This window comes from Gymnogyps californianus, chromosome 5, assembly GCF_018139145.2.
Source record: "Gymnogyps californianus isolate 813 chromosome 5, ASM1813914v2, whole genome shotgun sequence".
Lineage (NCBI taxonomy): Eukaryota > Metazoa > Chordata > Aves > Accipitriformes > Cathartidae > Gymnogyps > Gymnogyps californianus.
Window position 1 is genome coordinate 14,301,253 of NC_059475.1, and position 17,269 is coordinate 14,318,521.

General features: G+C 35.0%; 1 protein-coding gene across 1 annotated transcript in view; it reads left to right on the forward strand.

The window, feature by feature from the left end:
• The window catches only part of PDE3B (phosphodiesterase 3B), a 94,175-nt gene extending 77,787 nt beyond the window's left edge, over window positions 1-16,388 (forward strand). Inside the window, exons 8-16 of the mRNA XM_050897172.1 lie at window positions 471-574; window positions 1,350-1,484; window positions 3,650-3,761; window positions 6,723-6,836; window positions 9,475-9,674; window positions 11,500-11,703; window positions 12,115-12,276; window positions 13,681-13,930; window positions 14,274-16,388. Coding sequence (XP_050753129.1) covers window positions 471-574; window positions 1,350-1,484; window positions 3,650-3,761; window positions 6,723-6,836; window positions 9,475-9,674; window positions 11,500-11,703; window positions 12,115-12,276; window positions 13,681-13,930; window positions 14,274-14,500 — 1,508 coding nt within the window. The 3' untranslated portion in view covers window positions 14,501-16,388. The remainder of the gene's footprint in view (window positions 1-470; window positions 575-1,349; window positions 1,485-3,649; window positions 3,762-6,722; window positions 6,837-9,474; window positions 9,675-11,499; window positions 11,704-12,114; window positions 12,277-13,680; window positions 13,931-14,273) is intronic.
• Window positions 16,389-17,269: the final 881 nt, after the last annotated feature.

The window sequence follows — 17,269 nt, forward strand, 5'->3', positions numbered from 1 at the left end:
CAAATTAAATTAAAATTTTTATATTTCTACATGAAATTTTTCCTATACTTTAAGTAACTCATATGCATATATTTTATTTTAGTTTGTGACTTAGAATAATCAAGACAATCTAAAGTATTGCCTGCTTCAGAGTAAGGATTTTATAACAGGCTTCCACTCACAGCTTTATAGTTCTGTACTCTATGTATCAAACAAGTTCTTTGCCATCTCAGCTAAACTAATCACTGAACCACTTTTTGCAAGTAAAAAGTTATGCTTCTAGCTTTTCTCAATCTTCAAATAGGTTTTGTCTAATAAAGTTTGTCTTTTACAACTTTTTTTTTGTTAAATTCTTAAATAAAAATGGTTTAGAAACAAGCTATTACTTATATTTCTGTGAAGAATCTGTATGATCAGTTCAAGAATTATTAGACAGTAATAATTTACAAATAAATTATTGATATAATATTTATGTATGTATTTTCTTTAAGGTGAAATTGGAAGTGCTAGTGTTTCAAAAGAATCTTTCCACCATACAGAGAAGAAAAAAGATGAAAGGAAGGAAATGATCAATCAAACACAAAATAATCTGCTTGTAAGCATGTAATTGAAAAAAAACCTTGCAATAACTTTTATCAATACGGTATTTCTTTATCATTTCTAACATGCTGTAAAGAGGTCTTTGCATTGCTAAGAATTGTAATTTCTGAAGGGAAATGGTGCATCGTTGGAATTCAAATTTTCATTTAACAATTTTGTATTTCCAGCTTGCATAAATTTCACTAGAAAATGACAGGGAAGATGGTGATTGTATTAATTTTTTGTTGATCAAAATTAATTTGTGTAGATTTAATGTTGATAGTATGCTCAAACACTGTTTGACTAGTATTTTCTCTTGGATGTTTATGAAAGATGTGGCAATTTCAGTGAGACTTACAAATGAATGTTCATACAGTGCAGTATATTAGAAGTGCAGGTAAACAAATGGTTTAAGCTTTACTAATGTTTTGGGTTTATATATCAATTTTTTTAAAGCTTGTTCAATTAATGAACTGTTAAAGCTCAGTAAAAGTTTTGTTAGCCTATGCATATTTTTGCTTTGTTTTATTAACTCATTTTGTTTAAAAAGAAATAAGAATGAAAATTTAGCACCATCTCACCCCTGGAATGTGCTGCCCCAGAATACAAAATGTCAAGCCCTTAACTGTGCTATTTGTACTATTGATTTATGATTTTCTCATAGCTGTGGTTACAGCACCATTCAATAAGTTCAATAATGATTTATCATTTTCATGGCTTTTTTTGCCAATACAACTGACAAATTAGTTTTCACTCTTTTAGAGATGATAAAATATCTTACTCTCATACAGGTGGAGCAGAGTCCTACATTAGAAACAATGTTATTAGACCATGATTCACTAATGGAGAAGATGAACAATTGGAATTTCCAAATTTTTGACCTTGTACAAGAAATGGGAGACCAGTCTGGAAGGATCCTTAGCCAGGTTTGTTGTCTTTTATTATATGACAGAGGGTGTGTAAAGCTGTCATGCTTATATATTTTATTTAAACTGTGAAGAAGTTTTGCAGTCAACATATATGTGAATGCTAACTTGAAAAGTAGAAATATCATTTCTCATGTACTCCATCTCATTGTAAACCATAAAAAGTGATTTATCTATAGACAACTTGCTCCAAATTTTCTGAATTTTATTCTCAATGTAAAAATAGGTTAGATTCACACTTACTACGTTTTGTAGTAATATGCCATTTCCTATGAAAAATTGTCTCCTGCTTTTAGAATTACTACCGTGTTTGTCAACTATTTCTTTTTTCTTTATTTCAGTAAAATATTTCTGCCAGAGCTACACCTGTGGGGGAAGAGAAGTGATCTTTTAGGCAGTCTTTTGCCTCTTGATCCTACAAACAATGGGATTTTTTTTCCATGCTGCTTTCTGCATGTAGTATCCCTTTTATCTCTTTCTGACTTACTACTAAGCTCTTTCGTGCAGTTTCACGTTGTGCTGAAGCCAATCTACTGGCAGGTGCAAAAGTATGATCCTGTTTGCTCTTCCCCAGCCTCTCCCATTCATCAATGTCATCTGGAAGCTTCTGTCTCTTTATACTGGATTTAGCAATCATGGAGCTATAGTATGAGCTGGATTTGCTTCTGATCTGACTGCAAAATATTTTTATTGCCAGTATCGTAGTTTCCTACCCTGGAGTAGAATGCGTGTTACTCTTGTTCAAAGGTAGTGTTAGGATCAGTCAGCTGGAGGGAAGGAAACAGGTTAGAAGCACTCAGGTGCAGTTGGAACCATAGGCCTGCACCTATACTGAAGACAGGAAAAAACAATGGGGATAATTTCATTTTTGTCATTAGACACTGCCTTTTCTTTCGTAATACACAATATTCTGGGTATTGTTTTAAATCTTCAATTAGTCTTGTTTGATCAAAAGTTTTCAGGTCTTTTGTCACCTCAGTTAGTGACAGTTGTTAATGTACAGACTAGAATGCCACAGTCCACTTCGGAGTGGTGTTTTTACTGTAGTATACTAGTACTCTGTGATCCACATTAGCTTGCGTTTCATTTGTGTGCAATCTGCGGGATAGTTCAAACCTGTAAGTACTTAAGTGTGCAGGTTTCTACTTAACTCTATCGGAATTTCTGTATCAGTTCTTCCTGATATTGTATGTATGTGTACTACTTGTCCTTCTCCTCCTCCTGCCCCAGTCCTTTTGTCTGTTGTGCTATAAGCATCTGATACATATCTTACTTAAGAGCCAATTAAAAACTGTATTTTGCCATCATCAGTTGTAAGGTTCTCAGATTGGGTATGTGTAAGGGGAATGGTTGGGACATGTGGAAGGAGGGATGTCCCCTCATTGTGTTCTTTTGAGCACCTCCCACACTTCAGAACTTATTCTTTCTCTCAAGCGTCTGGGAAAGAAGTGACAAAAATGAGTAGCAGTGACTTGTTTTGAAAAGCTTTCTTAATACTTGCAGTCTTGGGGGGGGATTAGGTCTTTGTAGTCACTAAGTTCTACTTGTAAACCATAATATATTTGCACAGTATATACATGTGTGGGTGTTCTGAGTACATTTTTGAAATATTTTTTCATTTACCAGCTAGCTTTGTTAAAAATACCCAAAAAAAGTCATAATGGATAACAGAAATAGGATTTCTTTGCCAAAGTCTCAAAAACAAATACAGTGGGATTTGGGTTTGGTTGTTTGGGGTTTTTTTCCCCCATATTAATGGCTCTGCTACTATAGTTAAGTAATTTGAATTTTTGAATAATAAGTAATAATATAGTTGTCTTCTTTTTAGGTCACTAATGGAATAAAGCATGAGTTCTTTAACATTATGAAAATTTTTGAGAATATTATTGAAAATAATCAATTGTGCATAGAATTTATCAGTAAAGAAATAAAAGCTTTTATTATTCTGTATTTGAGTGGATGATAAAAATCCACATTTTTGTGCTAAAAAATCATTAAACATATCTCTATGACAATAGCTTTCAGATAACCTTTAATGGAATTTCAGTAATTTCCATCTCTATCAGCAAGCAAAATTTTAAAAACAGGAATATTTTTAAAGTTGAAAAAGCAGACTATGCTTAGGTATATTTTTCAGACTAAAATTCATTTTAATATGTATTTAGGTAACTTATACCTTGTTTCAAGACACTGGTTTGTTTGAAATTTTCAAAATCCCGACTGAAGAATTCATTAATTACTTCCGCGCACTAGAAAATGGCTACCGAGATATTCCCTGTAAGTACTATCCAATTGCATATGTTTTTCTTTTATATTAGTATATCTCCTTTAGTGTGTGTGTATTAATGTTTAATACAGAGGTAGACAATGTCTGAACTTAGTATATTTTTAATTAATACATTTGTCAGAATTTACAACTGATTTAATTAGTTGCAGCAAAAAATTGGTGGACTCCAAAACTGAATTTGTTAATATGTAGGTTGAATATAATCTTAAAGAATTTGAATGAGCAGTTGAATCAAACGTACTGAAGTCAATGGGAGAATATTTGTTGATTTAACAGAAATTTGGTTTAGGCCTGTAATAGAATAATAAGAAAATATAGAATTTTGACAGTAATTATTCATCTTGCTGTTTAGGGCAGCCAAATTTATTGGAAAACAAAACAAGCCCTCCCCCCCCACCTCCCAGTGTCACAGATGTTTGAACCAACCCAGGTGCTTCTAGGTATTGGATTGGAAGCAATGCTAGTGGCTCACCATCACTGATTTAAAAGGCTACTTAACAACACTGTTAAGTGTTAAGTTATCAACACTGTTTCTAGCACAAATCTAAAACATAGCCCCATACCAGCTACTATGAAGAAAATTAACTCTATCCCAGCCAAAACCAGCACATTCTCCACCCCGTATTCCAAACCATTTATGTCATGCTCAGGTCCCACACTATCCAATACAACCTCATTAACCCCCCCCCCCCTTCCCATCCTTTGATATAATACACAGATATCATTCCTTTAGTCTATGGATCACCCCTGTAAAATGCCCATAAAATGTCCATGAAATGTCCACAAAATGTCCATTGAATTCATTTAGCCCATGACTCTGGGCTCCATCTATTATGGTGGTCACTCAGGACAGGAGGGGTGGTGTGTTGGATGGAGTTAATGGGCACCAAAGCCAGCTCAGGTCAGGTCACTGCTGCACTTGCACTGCTTCTTGTAAGGCTTGTCCTCTGTTGGTTCAGGTGGTTCCTGCTATAGTAGTTCCTATAACATGCAACTCTAAAATAATGGGTTACAATAATTTAAAGGCATATCTATTACAGTCTCTACCCCTGGTCCCTTTGGGCCAGGTTATAGGGTTTAACATTGCAATGAACTCCTCCCCTTGCTCCTAGCCTGGCTAGCAACAAGGGATTCCTGCTATAGTAATTCCCAGAACATGCAACTCAAATCCCGGGTTACAACAATTTAAAGGTATTTCCGTTACAATCTCCACCCCTTGCCCCTGCTCCTGCTTGGACTTATCCACAGACTGCAGTCCCTTAGGGGTGTACCTGCTCCAAGTGGAGCCTTATGTATTAGCCACAGTCTCTTCAGGGGTATACCTGTTGTGGCATAGACTTATCCACAGCCACAGTCTCTTTGAGGTGCACCTGTTCCAGTGTGGCCTTCTCCATGGGCCTCAACGCCTTCAGAGATATGCCTGCTCCAACATGGCCTTACCCATGGCTGCAGTCCCTGCAGGGGTGTACCTGCTCTGTCATGGGCTTATCCATGGCCACACACTTTGAGGTGCTCCACCATGACCTCATGCGCAGCCACTGAAGCTTCAAGGTGTACCTGCTGCAGCATGGACTTATCCACAGCCACAGGTGCTTCGAGGTGTACCTTCTCCAGCGTGGACCTACCCTTGGGCCACAATCCCTTCAGAGGTGTACGTGCTGCGACACAGACATAACCATGGCCACAGATGCTTTGAGATGTACCTGCTCTGGCATGGGTTTATCCACAGCCACAGACGCTTCAGGGTGTCCTGCTCCCACATGGACTCATCCACAGGTCGCGGTCCCTTCAACTCGAGTTCACATTGGAGTTCCAGCCTGTCCAGTACAGCAGCACAGAAACAGCAGCAATGCCCTGGCCATCTGCCAGCCCAGGCGCATTGCCATTGCTGTTATCAAAATGTTCCCAGGCACAGCAGAGTAAGATGATCAGCAGTACAGCAGCACAGCAAGCAGCGAAAGCAAAAAGCGGCCACTAACGAGCACTAGACTCTAATACACAGTAGGGCAAGCAAGCCCCATGGCAAGCACAGAAGCCTGTCAATTAATAGCTAAACAGCAATAACAGCTATAAATTCAATCTAGCACATTCCAATCAAATCTGTCGTTATCTCGAACCCTTCGAACCCCATGTTGGGCACCAAAAAGGACTGTCATAGTTTAACCCCAGCCGGCAGCTAAGCACCACACAGCGGCTCGCTCACTCCCCCCCAGTGGGATGGGAGAGAGAATTGGAAGAGTAAAAGTGAGAGAACTCATGGGTTGAGATAAAGACAGTTTAACAGGCAAAGCAAAAGCCACACATGCAAGCAAAGCAAAATAAGGAATTCATTCACCACTTCCCACTGGCAGGCAGATGTTCAGCCATCTCCAGGAAAGCAGGGCTCCATCACGCATAACGGTTACTTGGGAAGACAAATGCCATCACTCCAAACGTCCCCCCCTTCCTTCTTCTTCCCCCAGCTTTATATGCTGAGCATGACGTCCCATGGTGTGGAATATCCCTTTGGTCAGTTGGGGTCAGCTGTCCCAGCTGTGTCCCCTCCCAGCTTCTTGTGCACCCCCAGCCTCCTTGCTGGTGGGGTGATGTGAGAAGCAGAAAGGCCTTGACTCTGGGTAAGCACTGCTCAGCAGTAACTGAAACAGCCCTGTATTATCAACACTGTTCCCAGCACAAATCCAAAACATAGCCCCATACCAGCTACTATGAAGAAAATTAACTCTATCCCAGCCAAAACCAGCACAGGATGTTTGGTGTTTATCTAACTTGTGTCTTAAAAACGTTCGGTGATATAGCCTCTACTAACAATTTAAATTCAATTTTTCCTTTATATTTAATCAAAATCTCCCTTCTAGTAAATTTGGTACATTAAATTTCTTTTTTTTTTTCTTTTTGATCCTTTTGATTATATTTCAGATAATTTTTTTTTATTATATTTTGATAATTTTCAGATCACAATCGTATACATGCCACAGATGTTCTTCATGCAGTATGGTATCTGACAACACGGCCCATTCCTGGATTTCAGCAAATTCATAATGAGCATATAATGGAAAGCGATATGGGTATGTATTCACATAGGTTATTTTTTTCTTTTGCTGTATGAATGTTTTAATGAAACTGCAATAGGGAAAACAAATTACTCTGGAAGAAAATATCCAATTATTCTTATCACTCAAATATTTTTTTGTATTTTAATATAAGGCAGTAGAAATATCACAATGTTAGTACACACCATTCAGAAATATCATGCAGTAGATTTTTAGAAAAATTGTTAGATGAGTAGTGGTTAGTTTGTTAGCCAAGAATACAAGTTCACTTAAGAAATTTTCTATGCTGAATGAAACCTCTGTATACTGCTACAGTCAGCATATTTTTAGCATTTGAAATACATTAGACTAATATTTCTTAACTTTATTGGGAAATTAAATAGACAAACCCCCCCCCCCCCCAACTTCAAAGTATTTAACTTAATTGAAGTTCTCCTTAATGATTTTAGTGTAAAAATGAGTATTTCAGAATTCTGTATTAGATATCACATGCAGACATTCAGACATTGAAGTAACTACCCTAACAATAACTGCATAAGAGTATCCTTGAAAGAGAATAAAGACTTCAAATTCAAATTTTGTATGACATTGGTTCTAATGAAGCTTGCTTTCGTGTTGTCTGTGACTTCATGGAATTAACTTTTAAATTTAGATTTGTAGTTTTTACTAAAATATATACTGTAAGTAAAGTATAATTATTCTAAACATACACTTTTATACTAATATGTATGTATTTAAGAAAAATAAAATGGGGAAATCAAGCACTGAGAATTCTGTTTTATATATGCAGTAAAAAAAGTCAAGATGCAAGTCGTGGCTTTTAAAGGGCTGTAATTTTAAGAAGTAATCTGTGAACTGTACAGAACATCATACAGTATATGTTATTTTTTCCTTACTAATTAGCCCCTCTGCTGTCACCTTTCTCTTTTTTCCAAGTTTGTCCATATCCACTGATTGCAGCCTATTGCATTTTCTTTCTCTAAGTGTTAAAAGGGTTGGGACTAGAGACTTGACTGGAGGAAAGAAAAATTATAAAAATCCTTTTGTTTCCCTTTACCAAAAAGTAAAATTAAAATAAGAAATTATAGTCTTATTGCTTTGGAACTCTTCCAGTATAAATGTTACTAGGATTTTTAATCCTCGCTTATTTTATTAAGGCAAAAGACCCCCTTTTTATTATGCAGTGACAAAATAAGTACTATTGCTTTTTTTTTTTTTTTAAAGTAGTGACTGTGTCCAGGGGAAAGAGGAGAATGAAACTATGACTCTCCTTATCATGCAAATATTTCTAACTTAATGGGTTTAGTTCCTTTTGCAGTAATTTCCACTGTCCCCCGTGCTTTTCCTATAGGTCTGCAAGTTCAAGAAATGGGCAAATTATAGAAATACTAAGGGAGATGCTGATTGATCCTTTCTTGCCCTTATTGAGGTTGGAGAGAAACTGTAGAATGCTCTTTTAGTGCTGTCATTTTAAGAAGGAATGAAATTCCAGGTCTGCATAACAGCAGGAGGTCTTCAGCAGCACGACAGTAAGGGGAAGGCAAAGAAGTGACAGAGACCTTAACAGTAATGTGTAACCTTTGGTATCCATGTGGGTTTTCCAAGATCTGTAGTTTGAACTCTGAGATGTACATTTTTGCTAGTTTTTCTCCTTCTCTTCATTCCCTCCCATGGAACAAATACCTACAAGTGCATTTTAATAATTAAAAGCTTAGATTGTTATAGTTGCTTTCTAATCTAAATGACAACTCTACTGCAATCAAGAGACATAGACTAGATGGCCGGTGTCCCTTGTTCCACTAGATTGCCTTCTGTGCTTGTTGAAACATTCCTCTGAACCAGCCTTCTGCAGCACGAGTGAACTGTAGCTGCAAAGAGAGTGACTTCCTCTGTTTTATGTCTTCCAAGGCACCACACAGTTTTGAGGACCAAGGCAAATCTTTTCTTCCTTCCTCTCCTCTTCTGATGAGGGCAGTAAGTGTGGATATGTGCCCCACACATATTGCCAAAAGTGTAAAGTCTGCATTTCTTTTTCTAAAATTGCGTGGCAAGAGTAAGCTCTGACTGTGGTGAATTAAAAATATTTCTTTTTCCGGGTTATGACTGTTCAAAGCTCTTCTGAAAGTCTCCTTTATTTGTGTGAATGATAGTTATCCCTCAGCATTGTAATGGGAAATCTTTTCTGAAAAAATGGATCCTGAGGTATATCTGTATGTAGTACTAGGTAAAGAATTGGTTTTAGAACAGGAACATTGCACTTACCAGTTTTGGGACACTTCTTACAGGCTCCACAATGTCCTGTAGGATTTTGCCCTCCTTGTGTAATGTCATGAAACAGCTGAAGCTTTTTATGTATTTGTAAGACTGCATCTACGCTTTTGTGGCCATGTGTGTGTGGCCATGACGAATTTATGACTTAGTGGCATTTCAACTTTTCTTTAAAATTGCTGGTTTATCTATAAACAAGAGTATGATTTTTTTTTTTTAAAGGATAAGTCTTTCTTTGCCAATTATTCAGCTCCACAATTACAAGGATAATTATATTAAGATTATGTTTGCGATAGTATCTGGCCAGTCATTTAAAATGTATTAAAAATATGAATGAAATAATGTTCTAAAAAATATTTTATTTTTGTATTTTCAATTTTCTTAGATGAAGCCAGTGGTATTGCCCCTGCTCAAGTCAGCTATATTTCTTCAAAAAGTTGTTCTATTGCTGATGACAGTTATGGTTGTCTGGCATCAAACATTCCTGCTTTGGAATTGATGGCTTTATATGTAGCAGCTGCCATGCACGATTATGATCATCCTGGTCGTACAAATGCTTTTCTAGTGGCTACAAATGCACCTCAGGTAAGAAGTTCTTTAACCAGAAAATTATTTGTCTGTATCTGAGATCAGACTAATGAGAATTTTTCTCTTCTATATCCCTACTGTAGCCTGTTTAGGATCATTTGCCCAATTTAAGAAACGGGGAAATTAATTTGTACTTAACTTGTGTAATACTTTTTTTTTCCCCCCTGATAAATTCCTATGTGTTTTGGACATATTGGTTGTGTATGTGTGTAAAAATAACTTTCAATTTACAAAATTGAAAATAATAACATATATCGATGCAGGTTAGAGGAAAAGATTATTTCATAGAGAGCGGGCCCTAGGACTGTCTAAGCAGCTAATTCATGGATATCTTACACTTTGGGAGTCCTCTGAAATCATAGTGGTGTCTGCAATTACCATAAAAACACGGGTTCCTCTAATACTCCAATTAACTGCATCGCCTAATCTCTGTATTTCAAATTAGTCCTTCATGGTAAATAGCCATTACCTTTAAGGGAGGGTGAGTAAAACCAGAAGAAATCAGTAAGGCACCCTTGCTTTTATCTCCCATATTCAACTTTGTTGTTAGAACAGAGAGTAGAAAGAAAGGAGATGCTATGCTCTTCAGGGTCTAAAAGGCTAAGATGAAAGAGGTAACGGAAAGTAAAGCTAAACAAAATAGCAGATAAGAAATAAAGGTGGGGCAGGGAAGAATTGGACGGAAAAGCACTGAAGAAAAGATGCCTAAACTGCATGGTGAAATATTTTTATCTGAAGGGTGGAATATTATCTGGGGAAGAATATTTATGATGGCTATTTGGATCTCTCTTAATAAGTTAGAGACAAGAAACTTAAATAATAGTAATAACAACATCAACAATATCAATAATAATAGTAAATTGGAAATCAATACAACTTGTCAGGAGATGGAGACTTTAAAAGTGAACTTTCCAGTCAGTTTTCAACAATTCCTTATTGCAAAAAAAGTTTAGGATGTAGACAGTTATGTATTTCTGCTGAAAACAGTATACAAGGAAGAATAAAACCAAACAACACAGACATTCATCTCCAATTTTCAAAAATACACACTTTCATTTTGTTAATGATCTCTTCCTTTCCTCAAAACATAAAGATTCTTTTTGCAGTTTTCCAAAGAATTTTTTTCAGGTCCTATTTAATCTATAGTCAATTAATTATTTTCTAGAATGTTTTGTAGAAACACGGAAGTTGTGAGTAAAATCTGCTACTGTTTTAATATTTTAGTTAACTCATTTGCAGTTAAAATGTATTCATCAGCATTAAACATAGCACATTGAAAACTAGTGATACTCCACACCATTTCACATTAACCACAGTTCTTATATGCTTTGGAGTTCTTTTCATGTTTTTTTTTTAACAATACTGGAATTAAGAGGAATTCAAAGCATATACTTAGATCTGGTTTTGGGGTTTTTTTTTTTTTGTTTGGTTGGGTTTTTTTTTATGTCAGTGTGTGTGCTCTACACATACTGCCAAGAGTGCAAAGTCTACATTTTAAATGGTTTGTGTATGTGTGCCTACAGTGTGAATGTAGATGCCAATAAGACATTGTTAAGGACTTTTAAGGAAAGAAAAAACTTTGCTAATTGTTTGGATTTTTTTTTTTCTCATCTGCCATTTTTGTTTCAATTTAACCCTCAAAACTAGAAGGCAAAACACCATTTCCAATAGTTGTTTTCTTTTTTTTTTTAAATTAAGACTTGTTTCTGACTAGCCCTTAAGCTTCAGAATATTTAATTACAATTTTAAATCTTTAATCTGTCATTTATGATTCTCTCTCTCTCTTTTTTTTTTTTTTGTTTTTTTTTTGTTTTTTTGGTAGGCTGTTCTTTACAATGACAGATCAGTCTTAGAAAATCACCATGCTGCTTCTGCCTGGAATCTTTTCTTATCACGACCAGAATACAACTTTTTATCAAATCTTGATCATGTAGAATTCAAGCGTTTTCGTTTCTTAGTGATTGAAGCAATCCTTGCCACAGATCTCAAGAAGCATTTTGATTTCCTTGCAGAATTTAATGCCAAGGTTTGTTACATTTTCGTGTCTGCACTGAGCTGGTCATGATATACTGATGTTATACTGCTACTCAGTAGTTGTTAGTATTAATAACTTGCATTTAAATTTTTATATTATTTAAATTTAAGTTACTAAAAAAAATGCAAATAGAGTATTTCCTTTGTACAAACCAATTGTAGATTGCTTTGTAGATTGCCTAATAAGCCTAGCAGATGTGACATAGGGACCCACAGGAGACCTTGATCATATCTCACATTGCATCTTCTGAGAGATAGTAAATGACTTTTTTTTTTTACTATATAAGACAAAAAATTATATAGAAAAATTAATGCAAGTGTCTGTTGTGCAAAGCTTGGAGGGAAAAAAAAAATTAATGAATAGTTTTAACTTAATTTTTAAAAATGTATGTGCTCAATCCAGGTCAATGATATCAACAGTCATGGTATAGAATGGAGCAATGAAAATGATCGCCTACTGGCCTGTCAAATATGCATCAAACTGGCAGATATTAATGGCCCAGCAAAAGTTAGAGAGCTGCATCTGAAATGGACAGAAGGCATTGTTAATGAATTTTATGAACAGGTCGGTATGGAAAGTGTAATTTACTCTTTTTTAGTGACAAGCAGATGATCAATTCTTTGCATTACCAAATGTATAACTAAATTAAACATTATTCCTTGTGTTAAATCTTCAGGTAAGGTATTTCCATCTTCTCTTTCTGAATATTGAAAATTTATTTTTATAGGTAGCATACGAACATAATCTTTTACTTCCTATCAATTGTGTTAGAAGCTTGAAAACAAGCTCCCTGCCAATGTTGTCCATTTTTCAGATATTAGTTTATTTTCTTTTGGTTTTTTTTTCCTATAGGATGATTCTGATAAACCAAAATAACTTCTTCCACTTTGGGAAGTTAAGTTCACTGGTATGTTTCCAGGTCAAAGAATATATATAGAATCCACAAGACTGGAAATGTATATTCAGCTAACTCTTAGTGCAAAGACAGAAGATATTTCAAAACTTTCAAAATTAAATATTAAAAATATACATTAGTAACTAACAGTATTAAAATGTAAATAAGATTTTTACAGTGGAACTTTGATAAATAATCGTATCAAGATTAACTGGAAGAAAGTCTGAAAATTTGTTGCCTATTTTTACATTTACAATTTCTGTAAGCCCCCCAAAATATATTCTACATTTCTACTCTTTTATTTTTCTGTAGTCAGCTTTCTGAGGAGTTAACTATTTATGAGGCAACAACCAAGGATTGAAAAATACTTTTCAAACTAGGAAGGTAAAAGTAAACAACAAAATCACTTGGGAGATTTAAGCAATAGCAATGATAATCTGAAGTGCTTACACTTACTGTAAGACCGTAGTATTCTAAGTTGCTCCTTTAGGAAAAACTCTTTTGTAAAACTATCAGGTCCACAGAATTGCTGAGATAAGTGATTACAACTCAGAGTTGTGTATGAGCAACTGTTCAATTTTTTTCTTCTCTAATTTATAAAATGGGAAAAAACCCAAAAGCAAACCACTTTACTCTGGATGTTGTAGTTTATTTCATTCTTCTATGACTTTTGGGGGAAGCCATTTACCAGAATACCTTACTCTAGCTGATTACTTTCCCATTTTCTCTGTTCATCAGCTCAGCAATTGAAGTCAAATCTCTGCCTACCCTGAAGCCGTCCCACAAAGGCAGAGGAATAGCAGCTCCAGTAGAACTAGGTCTCCGTGCACAAGGGTATCTTGCAGCAAAGCTGAAGGGAGGGTTATGGACTATGCAAGTCTGAGCCATAATGTGTCTTTATTTTAAATTGGCCTAATTACTTTTTCATTCCCTTAGTGTATACCATTATTGCCTCTAGTAAAAAGATACAATCCATGTGATGTTTACTTGGTTGCTCAAAAGTAATCTTTAAAACAAAAATTTAAAGTTAATTTTGTGAAAAGTTCTGATAACTTTTTTTATTTCTTTTTCAGGGTGATGAAGAAGCAAGTCTTGGATTACCTATAAGCCCCTTCATGGATCGTTCTTCTCCACAACTTGCAAAACTGCAAGAATCTTTCATCACTCACATAGTTGGGCCCCTTTGTAATTCCTATAATGCAGCTGGGTTGCTTCCAGGGCAATGGGTTGATGAAGACGAGGAGGATGCAGAAAGTACTGAAGATGATGATGGAGCACAGTTAGACAGTGATGATGAAGAAATGGAAGATGATCTTATTTTAAGTAAGTTTCTGTATTTCAGTTGGTGCATATAGTTGTCATTTAATAGATTCAGTCATAGCAATGATGATTGAAAATGTATAGTACAAATATTGTAGATTTTTGCGATTATGCTGCTTCATAAATTTTACTCTTTTAATAAAATTTTTCTTGATACCAGGAGACTTGCAACTTGAAACAGAAACTCATTGTTATCCTTTGCCATGTCACTATTTAAATATTCTGAATAAGCATCCATGGTTTTTGCTCAAATTGACATCTCTCTCAGAACGTGCCATTGGTTTTGTATGTGTGAAATACAATTACTTTGAATCTCAAACAATCAAATATGCTTATAATTTTACAGAAGCTCAAAGAAAAAAAGGTAGACGAGTATTTTGCCAGCTAATACACCATCTCACTGAAAATCACAAAATATGGAAGAAAGTGATTGAAGAGGAAGAAAAAAATAAAGCTGAAGGAGCTAAACTGCTGACTGAGATCTCATCTTTACCTCAAGCAGATGAAATTCAGGTGATTGAGGAAGCTGATGAAGAAGATGAGCGACAACTAGGAGAAGACAAGATGTGCTAAGAAAACTTCAGTGGTGTCCAGTATGATGATAGCCTATTTTCTTTTCCACTGTGCTGACTTAAGCCTGACACAGTTCACATAAAATTGAAAGGCCTTAATACTGTGAGAGGATTCTTTCTACTCTAGTGGAATCCCATTCCTATGCACTTTCGCCACACAGAATATGAAACTTTATTCAAAGATTGAGTATTGTATACCCTGATGCAAAGTTCTTTATGCCTTAGTTGGTATAAGATATCCTGATATAATGCTGCCTTGCTGAATATGGAACTCTTATTTTCCTTGAGGTACCTGCAATTTTTAAAAACATTCAGTGACTTCAATTACCAAAGTGGCAAGAACTTTTTGCTAACAAGGAAATGTGGGATGAATCCTAATATTGTCTTGAGTTGTTTATTTCATGTTGGTTTAGAACATGAATGAGAAAAAGTCTGTGCCTACATGAAAACTATGTTGCTGTTGCAGTGCAAGCCTGTTGTGGGGTGTCTACTTAGTGCAGTAGTGTGCTTAATGTAGTCATCTCAGAGCAACTGTTCAAGGACTGTGACATAAATGCTGAATTCTGATATTTGTGGTTTAAAAAAGAAAAAAAATCCAGGTGCATCTATTTCTGATGCTTTTTATTATTGTGCATAATCTGACGTTTTATTTTTGCAGAAAATATTCAGGTTTGCAGTGGGTGTTCATGATAATTCATTGAATACAAGGCCATTATCATCTGTTGCCTTGCTGTTTTGTGGTAGAACATTAAAAACCTGTTCAGCTACTTAAATTATTAAGGAATTTTATTCTTTTAGTCATAATGCTATATTTCCTGCCCTTACTCAGGTTCCTGTTTAAAAACAAGTCAACCACATAATAGATTTTTATCTTGCACCGATTTCCGGTATTAAATTTTAAGGAAATAAGATCGTATTTCATTTATTCTTTGTATGTAAAACTTCAGGAGAATTAAAGATTTAAAAAAAAAAAAAAGACATAAACTACTGTTTCAAAATGGCTAGTGTATTTTCATGTGCCCCACATCTTTTCTCCCATCACAGACATAGCTTATATTGCCTTCAAGTTTGATGTACATCCTGAAATATACATATGGAAAGCAGAACGTGAAAACTTCATGTAAAGCCTAATAGTAAGATAAACATCACTGTACTATATTACATTTTAGATTGTTGAGTTTTTAAATAAGTAACTTAGACGTTCTACACGAATTTATTTTTAGGAACACTACCATTATAGGTCTAATTTAAAAAAAAAGAAAAGTATAAATTAGGCTACGAGTATGTAAGCAAGCCACAAATAAAGCTAGTTTTAAAAGTGCACCTTTCAGTACTAAACATTTATATGATGTGCAGTTGAATTGAATAAAAACAAATGCACACGTGTGCAAGTTGGTAAATGTATCTTAGCATATTTGTGTTTACATTTACATCAGTTGACTTGAAAAAAAGGTAACATTCCTAAGATAACCTTGTGTAAATTGTATTGCACTATTTTACACAAGTTTTTATTCTGCTCTTTGACTGGCCAGTTTAAATAACTGAAAGGAATTCTGTTTTTATTTTCCACTAATAAGCTTTTTGTTGATCCATTTAGAAGACCACTGAGACGTGCTTTTGCTATTTTATATATTCAGTGCCAAATTCCCCTTTGCTGCCATTATTACTATCACTGCATTTTTTGTAACACGAGCAGTGTTAAAACCAGATATTTCTGTTATTAATAAAATGTTGCACTATTGAAGTGGGCACTTATTGATCATTCACTTGTATTTTACATGTGTTGTTCATATATTTTCCTAACAGATAATTTGAAGACTACAGAAATTATGCTTATTTCAGTATGCTGTATTCTCAGCATTTTGTTTAGCCTATGTGTTTGTATATAAAAAAATCACTAATACTGTTTAGTTTCATTTTGCTTTGACTGAAAAAAAATGCAAATGAGCTTGTCTAAAGTTACTGTTATATTATTTTACTTGACAGTTTTCCAGTTAGTTTCCTTTTAAAAAATGATCGTTAAAAACTAACCTAAAGAAAGAATAAGAAGGTAAAAATAACATTTTATCTTTTACTAAAGCATTGGCAGCATTTATATCTGGTGACAACTTTGCCAGCAACTTTCTCATCTCAGGTTTCCCTTAAACTCTTTAGAAATACTGAAGCAATTTTTAAATTCAGAAACAAGTAGCAAACCTCAGTGTTTAATAAAATATAATGCTAATATGTATTTCCAATTAGATATTTTCAAGTTACAATAGCTTGCTTCAAAGACATGTTTAATTATGAATGCATTCAAAATCCACCTTAAAATGTCTGTTATTTATGTATACATAATAGGTGACTAATTGTTACTCTAAGAGCAAGGGGAAAAGAATGTACGAATGTCATCAAAGGTTGGTTCAGGGCATGTTTGCAGAAGTGGATGTAACTGTAACTGAAGATGTCTTAATCTTTCAAAAACAGTAATGGAGGGTCACTTGAATGTTGATTGAGCTGTTGTCAACAATAATATATCTCCATATAAGGCATATCACTCTTATGCTGGTAACAACCCACTGAGAAATTACAACCAATTTAAATCTGTGATCACACTTCAATTCACAGCTACCAAGGAATGCTAAGGAGCCCAGAAAAGCACACAAAAGAACACACTTAAAATACTTTCTAAAGCAACGCTCACCACTTTTTTTTTTTTTTTATCAAGAAGTAGGCCAAATTAGCCTACACTGAAGTTTATGCTGCTACAGTAGATATACCTTTTATGGAT